Genomic DNA, 23,111 nt, shown 5'->3' with positions numbered 1-23,111 from the left:
TTATTGATAAATAAAAAGAATGTGCTGCTAGAGATATCACCTGAATGTTCAAATAGCTTTGTGGGTAACCCCCCACCCCACCCTCCACCCCCTTGGGTAATAGATCAATCTGTGATACCTGTCCTAAGGTTCTTAAGTGACAGTGACGCATGACATGGATCATGTGATACATTCACACCAGTTGCGTTGAATACAGTTCTTTTTCGCACATTAATTCCATGTAATGTAGATATCTAAAATAGGCATTGGTCTATTAGCGGTGTGACCTAAAGAATACAAGGGGCTTAAAGGCATGGTCTAGTAAAAAATTTTATTGGCCCTACGGGTCGGCCATGTTTTTTTAAGCCTAACTGGCTCGATTTTAGAAAACTTTCCTATGGACCTTACCCGAGTTTTCGTCCATTAAACGCACGCGAAAACAAGCACCAGGGAGCCGCCATTTTCTGATAATCCTATCTTTTCCCCGATCACCCTGGCTGACCTGCTTTTGCGGCACTAAATCAATTCTCCCGCCCCTGAGCCTGACATTATCAAAACATTCATATTCCCCGCCTCTCCCCGTGACGTTACTGTGCTGCGTAGGCAAACAAGCCCAGTCGTCTTCTACGCGACTCCACACAGAACCCGGAAACCAACACAGATCAACTCACAACACAGCACGCCACAATTCGGAATATGAAACTGTACTTTAAAATGAAACAGCAACACGGTACATTTGGTAAAGTACATTTATTTGACATTAAATGTTTAGAGAATATTCAGCAATTGACATATGAACTCCGGAAGCCATTTATTTTCTTTTATCTGTATCCGCAATAACTGTTCCGTTTCATCTTGAGTCACGCGCTGTTCCTTTATGGTACACACGGTGTTCATTTTCGTAAAAAGAATCACTTTGGAAGCACGGTGAACGGCAAGGCTGTTCCATCAACTAGGCACTAGTCCAGCCAAAAGGTTGATATGTTGCTTCTAGCCACTAGTACAGCGTAAGGGCATGTGGGCCCTTGGCGATTGTCCCATAATATGGTGATCGTGCTCCAGTTGTTGACACGAAGCTGCAGGTGTCTGCTGAAGAATCCATCCGCCGGTGTCTCAAACAGATGGCAGTGGCAGAAAGGGATCAAATACCTGTTATGAAAACAAAAAAATGATAATTAGTCTCGCTAGCCGAACTTCATTAATATTACTCATTTTATTTATTACGGCCGATCAGAAACTATTTGCTTGCAAGGATAGTTCAATGGAGTATGTTCGTCTCTAAAATCAATGCGAAAAGTAACGAGATAAATCGAGGCCAACACACAATGATAAACGACAGTCTACATGCGTGAGGAATGATATGATATATGATATGGCATGTGTAACGCGCCTATACTCAAGTGTTTCTAGGCGTGACGAGGCAGGTGAGGAACAAGGGCAGACAGACAACGATCCTACTAGGCCAGGTGTCTTTCTGATCGCGCATGGGGAAGGGCTGTACATGGTTAGTTGAATACAAATTAAATAGGGCCAGCTGGTGGCAAGTGCAAGGTAAATGCCGGGAGAAGGGGCTGAAGGATACAGAGACAGTCCCGTAGTGCAGGTAGGCAGTGCAGGGAAAAGTGGCTGGGCCAAGGACCGAGATCGGTGAGACCAGTGGACCTGCATGCCCATGTGCCCACTACGAACAGTTTTACTTGCTTTTCCTAGCTCGTCATTCATTCATTTATTCATGCATCCATTCATTAAATCTTCATTCCGGTATAAAAGCGTGTAAAGATTTACTTACATTATATTTGAAATTTCCATTGTGTCTCTTCGTAATGCAGTCTGAAAAACGGACCGTGCTCTTGACAACGATTTTTCGTATACTGACGTAAAATGAAACTCGGTCTAGTTTCTGAATTTTCTGCCTTATCGTCTCTTACGTTATTGCGCACTCCCTTCAAATGTAGTTCTTTCGGCATGGTCCCTGTCTCAAGGTCAAAAAACAATAGACCCTTATACTTCCAGTGCGACTTGTGGGCCTCATCTGGGCGCTGTCCTTCGCATTCTTTATTTGCAACATCACGTAGTATAGGCATCTGTGAGAACTTGAAGTTTAGAATCCGTCTATGTAGTGCGCCTCAATGTGCAAATGCGAACTGGCTTCTCTCCCAAATGCCACGGCCCGCTTGGCTGGCGCGTTCTAAGTGCCCCAATTTTGTCCCCGTTGTCTGCGAGCTTTGCAGCCCAAATTGAGACATTTAATTTTTGGCAGAAGGTCAGGGAAAGTATAGAGTACCACAGGAGTTGAGTTAAAAGTGAGATTTATTGTTTGTTTGTTATTTGCAATACGCAAGCCTCCCCTCCGTTAACAGTGCGCAGCATTTACATTTACATGAGATGAGACATGAGAAAAATATATACATACACATATGTGAGGTGAATAGAGAGAATTCAAAGACGACACCCAGCTTGTTCGCCACCCATGATGGTGAAGGTAGGGGTTAGGTTTACAGGTACACTGTACAATAACATTTATTTACAAAAAGACAATCGTATTGCAATTATTTAAACCGGGATTTGTACTTCACAATCAGCTGTGCTTCGGGTGGGCATGGCCCAGTCGCAATGTTCGGTGGCAATGGATCACTGCTCTGCACAGAAACGTCCAAAATTCCATATCTGTGCTTCTCTAACACAGCAACAATAGGGCCTTTCACAAAGTCGAACTGCATTTCATCATAGACTGGTTTGATCACCCATTGCTTACTTCGTTTTGAAAACACCTTAGTGTAGCGAGGCATCCTTACTTTACCCCTAGTCCTAGATTGTTCACGTCCGACATTGCTGTTATGGGCCAAGACCGCTAGTAGAGTGCGATGTTTCATGCCCCGAAAGCTAAAATGCAAGCGCTTTGGCCTGTACTTTAGGCACATATTGTGGAACACCTCCAAATCTCCTGTGTGACAGAATTCTGTCAGTCCTCTCAAATCTCTTGATAGAGTTTTGTCGAAAACAATCTTCTCAATGGCTTTGTGTGTCGGTGAAGATGGAATCAACCACTTCTTCTTCCGTGCCTCCTCTGGGGACAAAGGGCCATGTTCACATTGGTGGAAATGTTCATTTGCTGTCCAGCGGTGAACGTTGGTACAGTGGTGCATCAGTGACCGCCATTTTTCAAGTAGTATTTCCACTGACCCCTCACAAGTTTTTGAGCTCCACCAAAGATGGTTGGTGATAGAATGTGACCACTGCAAAATACTTTCAAAACCTTTTTTTTTCCCTGCAGCCGAGATTTTCTTATTGATTGATTTAGCAAGATGCCATACGTCAAATTGATGTTTAATATGTGGGAACTGCTCTCTCATTGTCTTGGCAATTGAAACGTGTCTATCCGTGGCTATGAGGTCGATGTGCATTCCCCTCGATTGTAGATATTCCACTGATTTTATAAAACCTAGTTTCTCCATGGCCACGGAGGATGTAAATTGTGTTACCTGCACGACCACCGAACTCACAATTTTCTTACTATCCATGTCCTGAAAGTGGTAGGTGCAGTACTTGGCAGAAAATCCAGGGCTGTCGCACTGTCCATCGCCGGCTAGCCTGAAACCTTTGCCTTCGAATGTACTTGCTAGAGACAATTGTTAAATTTTCCAAGCATCACTAATGGCAGGAAACAAATCACGTTGGTATGTGTAGTACAGCGCTTTAGAAATGAAATGGAGTCCCACAAACTGAAAGAAAGCCTCTAACTTTCTAAAACTGGAGCCACTAAAAAGTGATGCAGCTGCACACAGTAGATTGCCTGCTGGCAGTTTCCCCAGCATCGGTTGTGCAGACCATGAGAACCTATGATTTAATCTACAGGCGGCATTTATTTTGACGTTACTGCCTTTTATTTGACGAGTCACATTAATCAATGGCTTCCCACATACTTTCCCTCTAATGGAATGCACACATTTCAGCATACTTATAATTTCCATCAAACAACTGTCGAATACAATGTATTTGCTCTCTCATTAGACTGTCATCCTGCGTCAACGTTGTTTCGGCCTTTGACGTTGTGGAGATTTCAACACATTGGAAAGTAATATCGCTGATATCAAGTTCTGATGCGCCTATGGATGCTGCGGCTGGTTCATTCTCTGTCATTTCAACATCTATTACTTCAACATTGATGGGAGAACACAACAATGTCGACAGGTTTTTTGGTGGCAAATTTTTGGCGGGTGTAGATTGTGTAAATTGATCTGCAACTACTTCAGAGCTATCTTCAATGCATTCAATAACATCTTCTTGTGGTGGTGCGGTCGCACTGTAGCTATGGTCCAATGCAACTTTGCTGTAGTCTCCAAACACAATTAATTCATGTTCTGGCCATTGGACATGAGCATCTCGAGCCTGAATACGCCTCGCCTCAATTAATAGTTCCTCCATAGTGTACACGGTCTGGCAAGCCACATCTCTCATTCGCTTCACTGTCTGTGTGTGTATAGTTCTGACACCCACGGGTAATTGGAGGAGAGATTGGAAAAGGGATGTTCAGTTTAAACACAAGATGGAGTGTAGTAGAATTGACTGGAAAAAAAACATAAAATTATGAACTGTTGGTAACCTTTTTTTTTTGTTTTTTTTTCTTTGCAACTTTTTTGACTCGACCTTCAACATCTGCACGCTGTAGCTCCGATTCGTTTCCGCATGTCCTCCCTTCCTCTTGCGCTGCAACAACTATAATTTCTGTATCCGCATAGACAGCACGGAATGAGGCTCTATCGTCTCCCTGAAACATAGTACTTTCATTACTATGTATCAAAATATTGTTAGCATAAAACACGTGAGGACGAACACACAGGTACATCTCAATAGCCAAATACGATTTAAACATTGTGTGCAACAATCAAACGACAAGTATTCGACCAGTGATGATCTATTTCGATGGAACTGCTTTTCAATATTGGAAACACAACACACACTTGGGGTCGAACGCACAGGTACATATAAAGAGATAACCGCGAAAGATGCATTGTCCAAAAGAATCAAGGAAAATCCAAATATGATCACATTTCATCGACTTATTTCAACGATTCCTTTACATCTGCATCATCTAAATGAGATGTTGTGATTGTGGTGGAAGCTTCGTCGTCTCCCTGAAACACAGCACTTGCGTTAATAGGGAAGAAAGTATAGCAAATGGAATCACGTTATATGATCACGCATGATGGAGCTGTCATTATCCATACCTCGTGCTGCTGAAGAATATCTATGGATGTTGCAAATGTAGAGCGCACTTCCGAAAGCTGTTGCGCCGATTCGTCTACTTGAATGTCAGGCTCTGCATCAAGTGCAGGGGTTGACGCTCCATCAACTGCCTGAAACATAGTACTTGCATTAGTGAGGATTACAATTGTGAAAACATAACACACACCTGGGGTCGACAGCACAGGTGCATATCAACGGCTAACCACAAATGAAACATTGTGTAGAACAATCAAACAACAAGAATTCCAGCTCTGATGATGATGCTCGATGGAGCTGTCAGTATCCATACCTCCTGATGTTGAAAAACATCTAGAAATGTTGTAGATGTGGCGGACGCTTCAGCATCTCCCTGAAAGACAGTACTTGCATTAGAATGGATAACACTAATTATAACTGAAAACAAACACCAGTGGACGATAACTAAGGTGTATATCAATTGGAAAGCAGTAACCAAACATTCGGTAAAATAATTACACGATAGAATAACTATTACTTGACATGCATAAAACAAGTATGTAGCGGATTAGCCTAGTAAGATTACCTGATACGCGCTAGAAGTGGTTGATAAATGCGACCACGTCAAGGATGTAGAATGTTCTTGCTTCAGATTCAAGGGATAGTCAAGTTGTAAAGGTCAATTAATGATAATGAAATGCCAATATTAAAAATAGCCATGTAAGCCGACAGAATACTTGTAAAATGCTCAATACAGCACAGTTCCCTGTCCCCATATATATATACATTGCGTTTGTGGGTTATGAAATCGAAAAAGATTATATTGATAAATGTCATTATTCAAAAAACTATACACTCATATCAATATCGAAATTATTACAAGGGATAGAACACCTACAATACCAATTAATCCATTCGGCTACACACTACCGCAAGGCCGAAAGCTAAATCCGGACACTTGACTCACCGGTGGCGGAATGTGGACGAATAGAGTGGGAATAGCGTTTTCGCGCAATTTCCGTGTCGTTCGCCGTTTATTCTTCTTTGTTACCCAAGAAGTTGTGTACATGTCCAAGGAAAAGTGCCGGCTGCAGATGCGGTATCGATCACCCCTCTTGTCCTCTAAGACTTGTTGGACTGTACTTTCCAGCTCATCCAGTGGATATCCGCAATGTCTGACCCATTCTCTTATTCGATCAACAGTTTTCGGGAATACATGCATTGTAGTGCCTTCAGATTTCGCATGGGTCTTCGAAGGGCAACCGCTAATCGAACAGGCAGGCATTGTTGATCAATCTGAAAAGTAAATATCGACATGATTATACAATCTTCAAGAGTAAAGATTTGATACAAAAGTAAATGAATCATACAATGATCAAGGCAAGGTTTGTTTTGGTCGCAGGAACTATACCAGTTCATTATGTGCTGCTTAGTATTTGCATAAGTTGCAGAAATGTATAATTGATGTGACTGAAATCTGAACATGTGACTCGTCCCTTGGATGTTCTGTCTTGCACGAGAAGGAAACATGCTTACATTATAGACTGGACCCCCGAAGGATACAATTCAATGACAATAGACACAGATGAAAATAAATAGATCTATTGATAGCATAGCAATAGAAACTCAAGTCAATACCAATGAGACCAATGAACATAGCACTATTGTGTACTCTACTCGAAAATGGATAGAAATTTAAAAATCTGCGAAATATGACCAGGATACATGGCCTTACCTTGACCAACAAACAGTTGGATTCAGCAAGCAGAGCAGTATGTTGCGGGAGAATAGGTGGATGGCCACAGGTAGCGCACAGATGGGTATGCTCGAAGCGGTCACAGAAGTTCACGGATAGCACGACGACGAGCAGATTAGCATAGATCTCAGTGGTTCCCAGGTAGCACGTTCAGGAGTTGACTTGCAAAGCACAAAGATGTTCTCATGAGACATATCGAGTGGTTTTTAAAGTATTAGAAACTGGGGTGTGTTTGTGAATGAATGACGTGTGTATGTCGTGGTATTAGTGGGGCGGCCTGCTTGAAGGGGAGGCCTGTCTGGAGACACGGGGTCTGAGGAGGCCATGTGACCGATGGCCCCTTGGCGTGGGACACCTTTAGAAGTGTACATGTAGTTTGGCACCTTGGCCTTTCGCGCCCCTGACAGCCCCCCATGCCAGCGCTCATCCCCGGGTGTGAACCGCCTTTGATAGAGGGGGGTAGGATGGATGGGCCTGGGGCGTGCAGATAAGGCACAGGAAGACTGCTGAATGGAGACACACTTATGTGTATTGCAGGGGGGGCGGTCTGCCTCAGCGGAGGCCTGCCTGGAGACACAGGGTCTGAGGAGACCATGTGACCGATGGCCCCTTGGCGTGGGACACCTTTTGAAGTGTACATGTAGTTTGGCACCTTGGCCTTTCGCGCCCCTGACAGCCCCCCATGCCAGCGCGCATCCACCGGCACGAACCGCCTTTATATCAATATACAGTATATCGCCTTTATATCAATGATAGTATATCGTTGTTTATCAATAACAAATGCCACATACCGGAGATTCTTGTGAGCACAGACCCACACTTCAACCGGTGTATTATAGTGGTCAAGACTGTATAATACAATGGTAAATGTTAGTATAGATATATGTGTGACTTTTATAGAGACATAACCTACTGAAAGACTTTGAACAAGTGTGTTTTAGTGCATGCATTATCGAGAATATGTTGTTAGCTCAGATAGATAGTGACCACCCTGCTTCACAGCAACCAGACCTTCACCCATTCGGAGCACAGATGTCTGACGTCCATCCTTGAATGGAGAGACACTTGATTCATTTAAAAAATCGAGACAACCGTTGTTAAAATATATGTGGTGTTTTATTTTGTATCTTATTTTCATGACACAAAAATACAAGACTTTAAAGATTATACAGGTCAGGTTGCAGCACAGCGAGAGAAAATCCCCTGTACTGACCGCTGTCACTCGGGAACGTTTCTCTAATGGCACGAACGGCACAGGCGGGTATCACTCTTCGAACGCGGTGTCCAAGCCTCCCGTGAAGCCACCATGTAAAGGAACGATAGGCCACCAGCCTGTACCACCTGTGAAAAGGAATGAAACAAACTGTTTTTAAATTACCAAAATAAGTTTAATAAACGTTTGTTGTCAATGACAATTCTTGTAACTAATGGCATTTTACACGGACAAATGCTATCTAGACAATGCACACTATTCAACGACTTACATGCGTTACAATGATATGTAGATGTAATTTTGGATATAGTAGAAGACTATGAAATAGGAGTGGCATGACAAGCAGAGTATACTTACTCATTACTCGGATTACGAGGACGAACAGTTGCTCGAAGTTCGTGCATAAGCACCATCATTATTCTCAACACGGCCCGTGTGAGGCAGGCTGCCCTGAAGTCTGGCAGCTCGGTGATGCATTGCGGTCGTGGCTCGCCTTCTGAAATGTAGGCCAGGCATCCCGAATTTTCTCGGCAGCAGCAGTTCTCGTCCTCAGTTGGCATTAGCTCGCACTGATTGCATGTGCACCAGGTGGAGACGCCGTCCATTCGACTAGGCCCAGGCTCTTCATCTGTTGATTCGTCCTGCCAACTGCCGTCCGAATCCCCATCGTTTTCAAGTGCTTCCCTTTCCATTAGTTCCTCCTCGGTATACTCGGGCTCGTACATGTAGGGCATTATTGTGTAGCCATTGTGTGTTAAACAAACTAAAATAATTTATAGCGGTGGTACTGGTATCTGTTCACACGGGCTACAAGCGGCGAAGGTAGCTGACCAGAGCACTGAAACGAGTCACAGAATACTCAAAGTAACACAGAGAGAGGAATGGAATCGAAAATCGGCTGCTGTGTGTTGTGAAACGGTCTGTTTATACTTATTGAGGAGAGAGGCGTCCTGCCATTTCCATGGCAACACGTCATTAGCTGAAGCGCAGCGAATGTTGACACGAGACGTGCTTTGGCGTTGGGAAATGGGCGGTACGAGTCTGCTGATGACAGGCTCAGGGGCGGGGGAATTGATTTAGTGCCGCAAAAGCAGGTCAGCCAGGGCGATCGGGGAAAAGATAAGATTATCAGAAAATGGCGGCTCCCTGGTGCTTGTTTTCGCGTGCGTTTAATGGACGAAAACTCGGGTAAGGTCCATAGGAAAGTTTTCTAAAATCGAGCCACTTAGGCTTAAAAAAACATGGCCGACCCGTAGGGACAATAACATTTTTTATTAGTTTTACTAGACCATGCCTTTAAGGTGAATTAAGTAGATGTGAGTAGCATGATATATACAAAAACACTGACCACCTTATATATGTAGCAGCATGTTCATTGACTGTTTTGTCATGGCTGCACCTTGTGTTAAAGTTCCTACCACAATATACTTAAGGCTTTCTTTTGTAAAGGCCTTTCTTTCACCCAAGCAGAGACCTAGTCTCAGCAAGATTTAAAATCCCCCCATGGACTAGATGGAAAACTTCAATGCCCGGCAGACATAGAGGTCAGTTTGTCGAGCGCGGTGAAGACCCCACAGACCTCCCACTTTGCTATTCTGGTTATCATCATCAACCCACAACACTCTTCCAAGATGCATGTAATCGAGGTTTTTGTGGACAGTGGGGCATTGGCAACTACATGGATCTGGAAACTGCTGGCCGGATAGGGTTACCGGTTTGCCCAAAGACAACAGCCGACAACGTGACAGCGGTAGATGGATCCCAACTACTTTCCGGCCCTGTTACTCACTGTACTGCTAATGTCACACTGCTCTGTCAAGACGGTCATAAAGAAGAAATCTCGTTTGATCTCATCACGCCCCCACAATTCCAGGCGATTCTCGGCATGCCCTGGCTGGAGGCTCATAACCCTCTAATAAACTGGCAAGCTTAAACACTAGTTTTCTCGAAGGAATGCAATCCCTGTTACGAGAAGCATCGTCCTTCTGTACACCAGTTACTCGCGTCACCAAAGTCGATACCTGTGCTAGGAATAATAGGAGCCCTACCTGCCGAATACCAGGAATATCAAGGGGTCTTTGATAAGGAACAAGCTAATACACTTCCCCCTCATCGTTCTTATGACTGGCAAATCGATTTACTACCCGGGGCCAAAGTACCATGCAGCCGGATCTACACTTTGACAGAGGGAGAGAATACCCACTTAAGTATCTGGACCAATACCTAGCAAATGGCTTCATCCGTCACTCAAAATCACCTGCAGCTTCCCCCCTATTCTTTGTTCCCAAGAAGGAGGGTGATCTCCGAACATGTATGGACTACCGGGAACTGAATCGGGTCACCATAAAAAATAGGTACTCACTGCTGTTAATCCCTGTCCTGCTAGACCAAGTACGACAAGCGCAAGTCTTCACGAAACTAGATCTTCGAGGGGCCTATCACGTGGCGCATGTTAAGAATGGTGACAAATGGAAGACAGTGTTTCACACCAGGCACGGCTTGCACGAGTATCAAGTGATGCCGTTCGGCTCTGTAATGCCCCAGCGGCATTTCAACACTTCATGAATGATGTTCTACGGGAGTTAACTCGATTTGTGTGCAGTAGTGTACAGCGACGATATCCTCATCTGCTCGTCTAACCTACAAGAACAGGTTACACATGTGCAAGCAGTACTCCGCAAGCTATGCGAAAACGGTCTATACGCCAAGCTTGAAAAATTCTCATTCCATGTCACTCAGGTGGAGTTTTTGGGGTTTGTGCCGTCTCCGCAAGGCATCAAAATGGACAACAGAAGGGTTGAAGCTATACTCACTTGGCCTTCACCGACATCACTTAAAGGGGTACAAAGCTTTTTAGGCTTTTCAAATTTCTACCGGCACTTCATATCCGGTTTTTCACACTTGGTACACCGAATTACCTCTCTCCTCCGTAAACATTGAAGGTTTAGATGGACACCTCCTGCAGAAGAAGCCTTCTCAGCACTGAAATACAGGTTCACGTCAGCTCCTGTATTACAGCATCCACAACCCGATCTCCCTTACATCGTGGAGAACGATGCTTCCAGTGTAGACATGGGGGCAGTCCTATCCCAGTGCAATCCTGACACTGGCCACTTACATCCTGTATGGCGTTTTGGTCACGGATATTTTCCCCAGCAGAATTAAACTACGCAATTATGGATAAAGAGCTACTAGCAATCAAAAATGCCCTTAAGGAGTGGAGGCACTATTTACTCCGAGCCAACCATACCATCACAATCATAACAGATCATCGAAATTTACAATACTTATGCTCAGCCAAAGCCCAATCATCGGGACAGCTTCGCTGGACGTTCTTAACCGAGTACGATTTTGTAATCACTTATCGACCAGGAGTCAAAAACGGCAAAGCAGACTTATTATCTCGCATCGGCAAAGGACAAGAGGCCTACAGCAATCCAGATCCATCAGACATAATCCCTAGTGATAAAATCCTAGGCGTTTGCGGAAGCTCTCTCACCACTGGATACGCTCAAAGAAGAGGTAAAGATCAGCGTTCCGGCAGAAGAGTTGAGGACTTAGAACCAGAAAGGAGAGCACTTTTACGTACAAGATGACCTCCCCTATTTCCAGGAGCGTCTGTACCTACCCACGCGGGCTCTTGGGGAGGCAGTTCTCACCAGTTACCATAGTTCACTCTTGGAAGGCCACCCTGGAGGGGCTAAAACTCTTGCCAAGATAAGGAGATACTACTGGTGGCCAACTTGGCGGAATGATACCATCAACTTCGTAAACTTGTGTGGGATCTGTGCTTCGAACAAGGCATCAAGGCAAAGACCAGTTGGTATGCTACAACCCCGGACTATACCCCCCGCTCCTTGGCACATGTCGATGGATTTTGTCACAGATCTGCCTTCCTGTTCCGGGTACACCACCATCTTGGTGGTGGTTGACATTTTTTCCAAAATGGCCCACTTCATACCATTGAAAGGAATACCTTCAGCTCAGGTTTAAACCCAGATCTTCCGAGACCGCATAGTGAAATTACACAGGTTCCCATCTGTAGTAATATCTGACAGTCAGTTTGTGTCGCAGTTCTGGAAGAAATGCTGTGTTTTAGCACGAGTAGAAGTCTGATTGTCCACCAGCCACCATCCACAAACCGACGGACAGACTGAACGCACAAACCAAACTCTGGAATAATATCTCTGCTGTCTGCTGCACCAAACAAACCATGATTGGGTGGAAATTTTGTGGATGACAGAATACGCTTGCACATGCACATGCTTCTACTCAACTGACTCCGTTCTATACCGTATGTGGGCGGAACCCACAGACTTCCATATATACGATCCACCCAAAACAATTGACATGCCAGCAGTCAAGACCTTACATGAACTTATCACCCGGGCAGCTAAGGAGGCAGTAACACATTTACAAACCTCTAAGGAAACACAGAAAAGATACACCGATCAACACCGAAAGAAGGCCCCAAGCTATCAGGCAGGAGACTGTGTGTGGCTGGCATCAAAATATATAGCGCTTAAGGGACCAAGGAAATTTCAACCTAAATTCCTAGGCCCTTTTACAATTGAAGCTGTATTCTCCCCAGTAGCCATGAAACGAGCCTTGCCACCTCACATGCACATACATACGGTGTTCAATGTTTCACTGTTAAAACCTGTGCATCCTGGGACACGAATATCAATACCCCCAGCTCCAATAGTGGTAGAGGGTGACGAGCCAGAATACAAAGTCAAGAGTATTCTAGACTCTAAGGTAACAAGAAATACCCTATGCTATCTGGTAGACTGAAAAGGATACGGGCCGTAGGATTGGTCATGGGAACCGAGTGAGAACATCCACGCCCCATGGTTATTACGTACATTTCATTGGAATAATCCCACCAAACCCGGACCAGAAAGAACACTGTTGGGTGGGGCCTTGAGAGGGAGGACTGTCATGGGAACCAGCATAGGGGCCTACTCCTCGTTAACACAAACACAGGGGGGAAGGCAGAAAGCACAAACGGGCTAAATGGGTAAAGGCCTGGCAAGCAAAACTCATTGAGGTAGTTATAGAGCGTACCTCACTCACATAGCCTTGTTTTAGCATAGCCTTTATTATCCAGCTACTTCCTGTACCTCCAACATGGATACTGGTGTAACATCCAGGAACTGTGTAGCATACTCTAGTGCCTGGGCATGGCTGCCTATATAAGCCACGCCCAAGAACTAGCCCATGCTTCGTGTGCATTCTGTAGCCTTGAGCACACGTTGACGGCAGCCAGGACTTCAATTGGTCCTTACCTGTTTCCTGCATCACCGCAGCCCGGACTTCAATCGGCTCCTTACCTGTTTTCCGCTTTACCGCAGCCCGTACTTCCAGTGGATTCCTCACCTGTTTGTTCTTTGCGATCGAAGCAAGCTCCTCATCTGCACGTCACACCAATGCCCTGGACCCGACCTGCAAAAGAAAAGGAACAGGTTAGAATCAGTAATCGTGCGCATGCAACTAATGCCTCTGACTACGCACGACCAAAGATACATCCATTCTAACTTACTTCTGTGTGCATGCTGAGCAGAGTACTCCTCACCACGGCCGCATCCAGCAGCTGCTCCATTTCTGAAACCTGCAAAGACAAAGAACGTTCATTAACTCTACGCACGTATAGCCAGTGAAGTAACTGGCCATCATAGAATTTACCTTCCAATCGCAGTTGAACTTACCTGCAGCTGAACTTGCAAACAATTCCCAGTGCAATAACTGGGCAAATACTGAAAAGAGCGCGTTTTACCGGAAGGACACCCTCAACCTGAACCTAGTGAAGCAACTAGCACCAGACCCCCAGACTACTGTGCCCCTGTAGATGCAGGATGGAGAGCGCGCTACACTAAAGCAAAAGGTGAGCCACGCACAAAACAAGGGTATACGCTGCGCTTGGGACACAGGAAGGGTGGAGGGAGGGTTGGAGCACCTTCTTCACAGAAAACCCACTAAAACACCCATTCTCTTGGCAGGTCAGCTTTCCAGCCCGGGGGTAATGAGAGGAAGAGACCGGAGGAATCCATTGCTCCAGGAGAGATCCAGGTGAGCGTGACACTTTCATGAACGTCTCGCAGGTTTGGCAGAATATTTGGGGCTTCCTCAACCCGGGGTTAAACAACCGTAGGCGGGGGGTTCTGGCCTAGGTCCTCATTCTACACCCACGCCGATAATGGGGATTCCGATGCAGAAGGCCGTTGTTGCCTTGGCCAAGAAGGGATGGATTAAACCCTAATTGTGGCCCAGCCTACCAATTGGCACCTCAACGCCAAGTACAGGCAATTGGAAGGGGATCCACTCTTGCTGTTGGCGCACCCTCAACCACACTCGTCAGTGATTGCTGCTGCATCACTCTACTCCAAACCTCTGTTCTCCTCGACCACCTAGTCTTCGGCTCTTCTAGGCATGGAGGAGAAGATCTTGGAGGCCTATGGAAAGAAGGTCTATTCCAACACCTCTCTGCACCTTTGTCAGTCTAATGCAGACGCCATGCTCGCAGGCGTTAAATCAGGGGCTTTTGCAAAATAGCCAACTTCCTCCCAGAGCTTCCGGTTCACAGTCATGCACGTTTCAAGGTGGGGCTTGCAGAAGCAAAAATGGTGGTCCAGGACCTCATGGAGACCACCGTGGTGCACATAGACGCCTCAGACCGGGCCATCTGCATCACCACGGACATGAGAAGGACGGCATGGCTATAGGCAACGAAGCTCAACCCGGACGTCCAGGAACGCATATTGGAACTTCCATTCGAGGGAGGCAAACTTTTTCATACCACCACCACCCATGAGGAACTTGATAAGAACAGTTACCAGACAGCTAAATCATTAACTATCTTCACAAAGGCCACACCCAAAACGTACAGCCAGATGCATCAACGTTCTGACAAGGGGCATACCTTCGGTGGGTTCCCGGGCTTCTAGGAACAGAGATCAAGACAGCACGAACGGTCTCCAAGTCGACACCGGCATAAACAGTTTAAGGGGGGGAGCAAGGGCTTCTTTCAATCCCCCGCCTCCACCCCAGAGGGAAAGAAGGCATGACACACCCCTCCAGATCCACGTGTCTTCAGTGGGGGGGGCAGGCTTGCCATTCACCCATATTGGTGTGCTAGGTTTGCGGACCCGTGTATACACTTGTTTCCACTGGCTACTGCCTACTGGTTCCTCCCTCCCCTCCACAGATTGGGATGGCAACTCTATTGACGGAGGTTCGATTGCTCGTAGAGAGTCAGGCAGTGAAAGGTCCTAGCCTCCCAGCGGGGCATGGGCTTCAACACCAAGATTTTCGCCATACACAAGAAGAACCTGCCCTTTGGCATCAGTTCAGCCCCCAGGTTCTTTACAAGGCTTATGAATGCAGTGGCAGCCCTTCTCAGGGCCACCATGTCTACCCATACCTGGACGACTGGCTAGTCAGGGCCAAATCCCCGTAGGTTGTCCATCACACCTCCTCCGCCTCATGAATATACTGCACGAATTGGGATTTTCCATAATTCTCAAGAAGTCCCAGCTGCAGTCCACAGTGTCTGAATTTCCTGGGCCTCTTCTGGTACATGACCTCCGAGAGAGTGTTTCTCTCGGAGGACAAGATCACAGCCACCAAGAGGGCCACTGGTCATTTTCTCAGCAGAGCGGTGACCTCAGCATGGTGGTACCAGCACCTCTTGGGTATCATGACAGCGTTTTTACTGGCGGTACCTTACACAAGGGTCAAAATGAGAAGATTGCAGCTGCACTTCGCAGCTTCATGAAGTCCGGTGCGGGGTTCCCAAGCTGAGCTTGTCAGCATACCTCCATTTCTACACCAGGACCTGGTCTGGTGGAGCACGGACTGCAACTTGCGGATAGGCAGGCCCTTCTGACAACCAGCACCACAGCTGACCATCACCACAGATTCCTCCTTGGAGGGCTGGAAGACCACCCTGGACAACCATAGCGTCCATTGAGTCTGGTCCCTTCAAGAGCAGGCGGCCCATATCAATTGGCTAGAGCTGAAGGTGATCTGGCTCGCTCCCAAAGCCTTCCTGCCGCTAGCATATAGTACACCAACAAGCAGGGTGGAACCAGGTGGTCTCCCCTATGCAGCCTGGTAGTCGGCATTTGGGAGTGGGCTCTGGAAAACAACATTCACCTGAGAGCAATCCACCTTCTGGGGGAGTCAGACTCAGCAGATTAGCTGCGGACAATTACGAATGGCAATTGAATGATCCGGTCCTTCAGGGGATCTTGAGCAGATGGGGACAGCCCCAGGTGGATCTGTTCGCCACCTGGTACAACAGGAAGTGCCCTCAGTTTGCATCCTGGCAGGGCCTAGGCTCCCTGGTTGACGCCTTACAGTTAGTGGAACAGCATGAACGCGCATGCATTTCCTACCACTCCCCTGATTTGCAAGGTGATCTGCAAGATAAGAGTCCCGTCACCTCAGCATCATTCTGATGGCTCCTTGGTGGCCTGCAAGACCATGGTTCTCGAAGCTGCTCAGCTTCTCGGACCAGCCTCTGATTCACCTCCCATTGGGCCTGGCCCATCTTCTATCGCAGCAGGGAGGCAGGGTCATCCACCCCGCTTGCGGAAGTTGGCCCTCGCAGTGTGAATCCTGAGCAGGTCACACTAAAGCACCTATGTCTGTCGCGTGCTAACCTGGACATTCTACAGGGCGTTAGGAGCGATGCCACTAGAAGCCAGCACAAAAGCAAGGGGACTAGGTTCTGCCAGTGGGCTTAGTCAAAGGAAGTTGATCCTCTTACTTGCACGTTGGATAACGTGCTAGCCTTCTCTGCACACCTCACACACTCTGGCGTGCAAATAGACACATGCTGCACCTATTTGGTGGCCATCGGGGTCTACCTGAACTCGGAGGAGGACGTTTTCTCATCCTCCAACACGTGGTTAAGACATCTGGTGGGGCTCACCAGGCTATACCCACCTACTCGAAGCCACACCCCATGTGGGACCTCAACGTAGTGTTGGGCGCCCTGGCACACAAACCTTTTGAACCAATAGCATCTGCGGACATCAGGCTAGTCCCCATTAAGACAACCCTCTTGGTGGGCCTTGTGTCTGCATGCAGGGTTAGCGGAATCCAAGCACTGGTGGCTTCGGAACCTTACACTACATTTCAAAGATACAAGGCGGTCCTGCGGATGCACCCCACGTTCTTACCTAAAGTAGTCTCTTCGTTCCACCTAAATGAAGGTGTTTCCTACTTTCTTCATGGACCCTGAAGACGATGCTCAGAGGGTCTTGCGGTGTCTAGATGTCAAGCGCGCTCTGAAATTCTATCTGGACAGAACCAAGAGCTTTCGCAAATCTGATGCTCTTTGTCACCTTCGGAGGGTCGAGGCCAGGATATCGGGCTTTTAAGGCCTCCATAACCAGGTGGATGGTTTTGACTGTCAAGGAGGATTATGAGGGGCAGCACAAACCGCTTCCGGCAAACATGCATGCCCACGCAATCAGAGCTAAGGCCACGGCAGTCGCGTTCCAGAGGCACGTTCCGTGACAGGTCATCAGCATGGTGGTCACGTGGGCCACTACCTCGGCCTTCTGCAAGTACTACTATTTCAATATCGGCTCCAGGTCAGATGTGGCATTTGGGCTGGCAGTATTAAGGAACTTGTTTTCTTAAGGAGGGTCACCTCACCACCCTGTGGCTACATTCAGTTGTAATCACCCATACAGTATGGAGAAAGGGGACAGGACGTAGGAGAAATTATAAGTTACTCCCCGTGGTGACTAACGTACTGCTAGTCCATAGTCTCCTTCCATCCATACATCCCACCATCCCCCCTAATAAAACTAGTGTCATTAGACAAAGGTAATATTGTCGACGTGTCAATGGGGCCTGAGGAGTGGCGCCGGTGGGTGGAGTCCGGGGGCTGCATGCTCCCAGGTTCCGCACCTGAGCGCTCCTCTAAATTTAGAGGGGAAGAAGATTTTTTTTTCTGGTGAAAAAGGTTCAGTCTCCTGTCCCTAGCTAGGAACGCCCATACATTATGGAGGAAAGGGGATTATGGACTAGTAGTACGCCACTCACTACAGCGAGTAACTTATTTCTTCGTGATAACAGAAAATACATTTTTATGAGGCCCATCATGCCTAACTGATGAGTCCTATGATTCTTATGAAGGCAGTAGTGTGTTGGCAAATAATTGGAGATAAACTGTTTAAGAGCGTTTTATGTTTTATATATACCTCTGAATGAACAGTTCCATGCGATGTCCTGGCAAAAAAGTAGGCAAAAGTGTATATATTTTTTTTTTTTTGCAGGGACATTATTTGTGTACTTAGAGCACCGAAGGTCCACAGGCATAGGGGCGCTTCACATAAAACTGGATTACTAAGACAAACACATACCACCTATTCTGAAATCTGTACTATCTACTCGTAGGTCCTGATTTACTTAGACATGTATATTTAGGCTCCTTTTGAAGGTCATGTGTTTAGGCTCAAGTCAAAGAGTAAGAGTCCTCCGTATGTTATCACATTGAACATGCGGAGAACACTCCTGCAACACCCAAAACCTTTTTTATTCTCCAAGGGGACACCCCTGCTGCCTCTGATCCCATATGTATGGCCACAACCTTTTCTCGGCGACATTATGTATGACGACCATATATATTGCGAAAACATTACTGGCTAACGAATGAACATGGTGGTAGAAATGTATAGCTCTTACGTGAAGGAGATGGATCTTGATCAATGATGTTTTATTGTATTTTTCCCATGTTTGTTTTAAGTGTAAGTTGACAAGAAGTGTGGGACTCGTGCTCCTGTTTTAAGAAATTCAAATTCAGAAATGTTAAAGATACGGGTTGTTAATGGGTTTTGAAAAATCCATTCTTCACCATGGGAACGTAATGCACAATATCTCTAAAGGATTTTTGATGGTTTCAAACTCTACCTTGAGTAGTTGCTCACTACCTTAAGCCAGAGTATGAGATCCTTGCATCTTTCTACTTATGTGAAAGATGTTGCCACTTAGCTTTGTTCAGTCAAATGAATAAGCAGTTTGTAGGGTCTTTATAGAAGTATTAAGGATCACTGACTACAGCAGATTTGGAAGGACTTTCTGATAAGCTCAATAGAAAAAGAAATGATTGTATCAAATCTATGCTGTGTAGCACTTTTTTTTTAATGAGTACCCTTTATAAAGCTCTTTAATAGCTTAAATCATTAAGTCGAAGTGTCTATGGCTGGTGGATTAATATTATTATTGATCTTGGAACAATGTCACGATTTTCAATGGTATTAGGCCTAATAAATATTAAGCATTTTTTGGGAGTTTAATGCACAACAATTTTAGAAAGTGTATGTTGAATGAACTTTTTTGAATTGACATGTAGTGTTATTCATTGATTTGTCTGTGAAGGCTGTAGCAAACAAAGTAAAAAAGACAATTCTATTACAAACGATTGACAAGGTTGTAGTGTCTGGATAACCTAGTGTTTGAGAGCTAGGCAAGTACTTCAAAGAGTTTTAGGTGGTCTATACCGATCTGCAGTGTTTTACAAATATGCCATTGTTTCAACCTGTGACTGACCTCATGGAATTTGTAAAAAAAAAAAAAAAATGTAAGACTGCGATTATCAAATTTACCAAATGGTGGGGATCAAGTTCATAATTTTCAGTTCTTAGTGTTTAGTTTGGGTCTCTTACAATCTTTCTCTAAATATGATCTTGGATTTATGATGCTACCGGCGTGCAAGACTAATGACTGAATATCTCATGGCACGGACATACTTAGATAACTTTGATTTCTGAGCCAATATGTTGTAAAATAATTCTAAATATTCAGATCATTTTGTTTCTTTTTTAACAGGTTGGCCCGTTGTTAAATGCTATGATTAAGGGACGCTATGAAGACCATTTGAGCTAACAGGTTATTAATATTAACATTTGTGCTGCTGCCACCACCTTCATTGCCGGTTTTAATTCCTCTTTTTGAGGATCTTCTGAAGTTGCCAGCAGATGTACTGGTGAAGTGCAAACATTGTGTGCCACTATCAACAAAACCAATGGAGTGTCAGGTTTTTCCAACTTCAAGTGATCTACAAAAGGATCAAATATTGGCCTTGTTTTTTAACCTGTAAAATCAAGGCAGAAGATGAAAAGTCAACAAACACTCCAAACAGTTTGCATGTCTTTCAAAGAAAGTCTCAGAGCCTTGGCATTAAGGATGTTTTTATATAAAATTTTATTTATATACTTTGACTTTGTTTTTTAAATCCAGGATTCATTGCTGTTACTTTGCGAGGTCAGCTTGATTTTTGGTCTTAAACTGTTTTATTTTTTTTAATCAGTTTACTTCCTGCCTAGATCTGGTACTATGTATGGAGATGGAAGGCAAAACATTTCCTAAATCCAAAAACTGTGAAAAGCCTGTCGTCCTGCCTGGCGCGGTTCAACACATTGGTTATTGACAATAGCCATGGCTTCCTGGATTGTTGGAGTTGTAACGAAAGTCAAATGGTGATTAAAGACGCTTTATTCACCTCACTCTCTCTTAGCCTATTAGCCTTTATGCAAACTGAATTTGTTTTAATGGGCTGGAATCAGAGAAGAGGTGAATAGTTTGGTGAAAGTAAGTTGCTGGAACATCCGTGCCTGCTTGATTTCAAAGATGTAGGAGAGTATTTGTGACACAGTTTGCATGCTAAGCCAGAAAAAATGACTTATATTTTTGTTGGGTTATTCCCCTGTTCATGCTCAGCATTTAGATTGCGTATCTATATGTGGACTCTTTTGATAATAAAGTAGTACAGATGTTTGAAGATGTGGACTTAAGTCGCAAGAATGCTGCTCAGTTGGTCGTCATCTTAAATCTAAACACCACAGAGATAAATCACCAACTTGGATTGGCTGTAGTAAACACCACCCGTTACCTATGCATCGTTTAAAGAAACATTGTATTTTGTGCCCTCGTGAATTGCCCTGGACTCTGCCTTATGCTGTATTCACAATTAAGTGGCAGTCTGTGTATTTTTAATATAAATGTTAATATTGCAGGACTATGTCATGGAGAATGAGACACAAAGTCGGCCTGGATTTCAAACTCATGCTTTCTTAAGCAATGTATGGGTTCATATTGTGTTGCATGATTATTTAACTGAAAGGTTTTTCACACCTTAAAATTCAGTGGAAATTGTGACCCATGGAAGTAACTGCTGCCCTTCAAAATTCTGAAAAACTAAGCACACTTCTTTATTGGAAACCTTTTTCTATTTCACCTAGGGGAGTACAAAAGTCTGTAAAAATGCCTAAATGACAAATTTGTTTAATACACATTTGCCTCATTGAGTTGTCCTTATTGCCTCCATTTGTATTTTCTTTCCCTTTTGATATTTAAAAGGGTGAGCAATATGTGTCTGGCTTAATTTTGATTAGTTGCCTCTACTGGTAACCTAATCGAAAGAGTCCCAGATGTTGAAGACTCAACCGGTGTTTTGTTGTTTTAAGTGTCTTTTGTGGATCAAGTAGTCCTAACATAATCCATTTTCACATTACTTTGAGTTTCAAGGGAATGGGCTTGCATGAGACAAGTTTTCTTTGCTTCGAACATCTACCAGAAGTAATACATCTGCTTGTCGTTGCTTCTATGTGAATTCTTACATTTGTTGCACTTTCTAGTGTTCTTTTTTTTTTGTTCTTTCACTATTTGTGAGGTAACCTTCCAGAGGCTTTATAACTCTATCCCCTGTGCTTCAAATACAGCAATACAAATCAGAGAATCAACGATAAGCAGGTGTCTGACCTGTGTTACTGCAAACACTGAGCATTGCCACACAGAGAAGCTCTACTATTGCACCTGATTTGAGGAAGGTTCTAGAAGATCAACTGAATTCTATTTACACTTGTGGTCATTATAAAAACCGCTGTCAACAATGTTTTACTTACAAAGTAGGGATTCAAATTGTCCCACCTCAAAATCTACCTGAGCCCATGTTTGAACTGGTAATTTCCAAGCAGTAATCCAGTACACACAACTGCTAACACTTTCATAATCATTGTATGGTTAACAAATTGTTACAGGTTCTATTTGTTGCAACATAGTTGACAGCATTCCGAATACCCATTAAGCACACATCTAATCTGTTTTGATTATGCTCATTATTTCTATTTCAAATGACCTAACCTTGTGACGCTTTGTGTTCCAGATATGTACCTGTGGACTTTCTCTCTTTGTTCATAAACATGATTTATTCTCACACTTATTGAGTGGAACAAGACCTTATTTGTAATTGCTTACTATGATATTTTCAGCACCAAAAATAGTCCTGATTGGGTTCCCTTAATTTTGCTTGCTTAACAATGAACTTTAACCAGAATAATTTAAATGTGGTGTAGGCTGTGAATAATCAAGTTCTCGCCTTTTGCACACGTATGCACAACAGTGATTGAAAAGAACAAAATAGTGTGTGTTTTTCTGAGGCTTGTGGATCTGCTTAGAATCGCTTGCTTTCAGTAAGCTGCACAACAAGTGCTTGTTGCGGAGTGTTACATTATTTCTTTTTGAAGTTAGAAAACAGGACATTGACCGGCCGTTAACGTATTACTCTACTGCGATGTGTACAGCACCCTTGATCCTTCACGTGTGGAAGTACTCGGATTGTTTTTTTTCTGCCATTGGGCAGGTTGATATTTGCAGTGCTCTTACAGGTATTCATCATCATTAAACTTTTATTCACGAGTGTCATGTTAAGCAAATCATATTTACATTTGCAATATAAAAGGGAATTGCATCAAAGGTCTATATTTAGCACTGTCCAGTATTTGAAAATGGATAAGACCTTTAGTTGAAATTCATATCAACAAATACATAATTCATAAGATAAAAGTTCAATGCACCCTGGTTGAATCCGGTGGAATCGAAGTTCCATTTTGCAACTGTTTGGAATCTTGGAAGATCAGTATCTAGATGATGATATGGACTATTCAA

The 23,111-nt window shown here is 44.5% G+C and overlaps 1 protein-coding gene across 1 annotated transcript in view; it reads left to right on the top strand.

The window, feature by feature from the left end:
- Window positions 1–21,478, top strand: part of HIF1AN (hypoxia inducible factor 1 subunit alpha inhibitor) — an 879,315-nt gene extending 857,837 nt beyond the window's left edge. Inside the window, exon 8 of the mRNA XM_069610488.1 lies at window positions 19,995–21,478. Within this exon, the coding sequence (XP_069466589.1) occupies window positions 19,995–20,051 (57 nt within the window). The 3' untranslated portion in view covers window positions 20,052–21,478. The remainder of the gene's footprint in view (window positions 1–19,994) is intronic.
- The last annotated feature ends 1,633 nt before the right edge of the window (window positions 21,479–23,111 follow it).

This window comes from Ambystoma mexicanum, chromosome 8 (genome assembly GCF_040938575.1).
Source record: "Ambystoma mexicanum isolate Mex_15411 chromosome 8, UKY_AmexF1_1, whole genome shotgun sequence".
Lineage (NCBI taxonomy): Eukaryota > Metazoa > Chordata > Amphibia > Caudata > Ambystomatidae > Ambystoma > Ambystoma mexicanum.
Note: the sequence above shows the minus strand (reverse complement) of the source record. Positions and strands in the feature narration are given on the sequence as shown.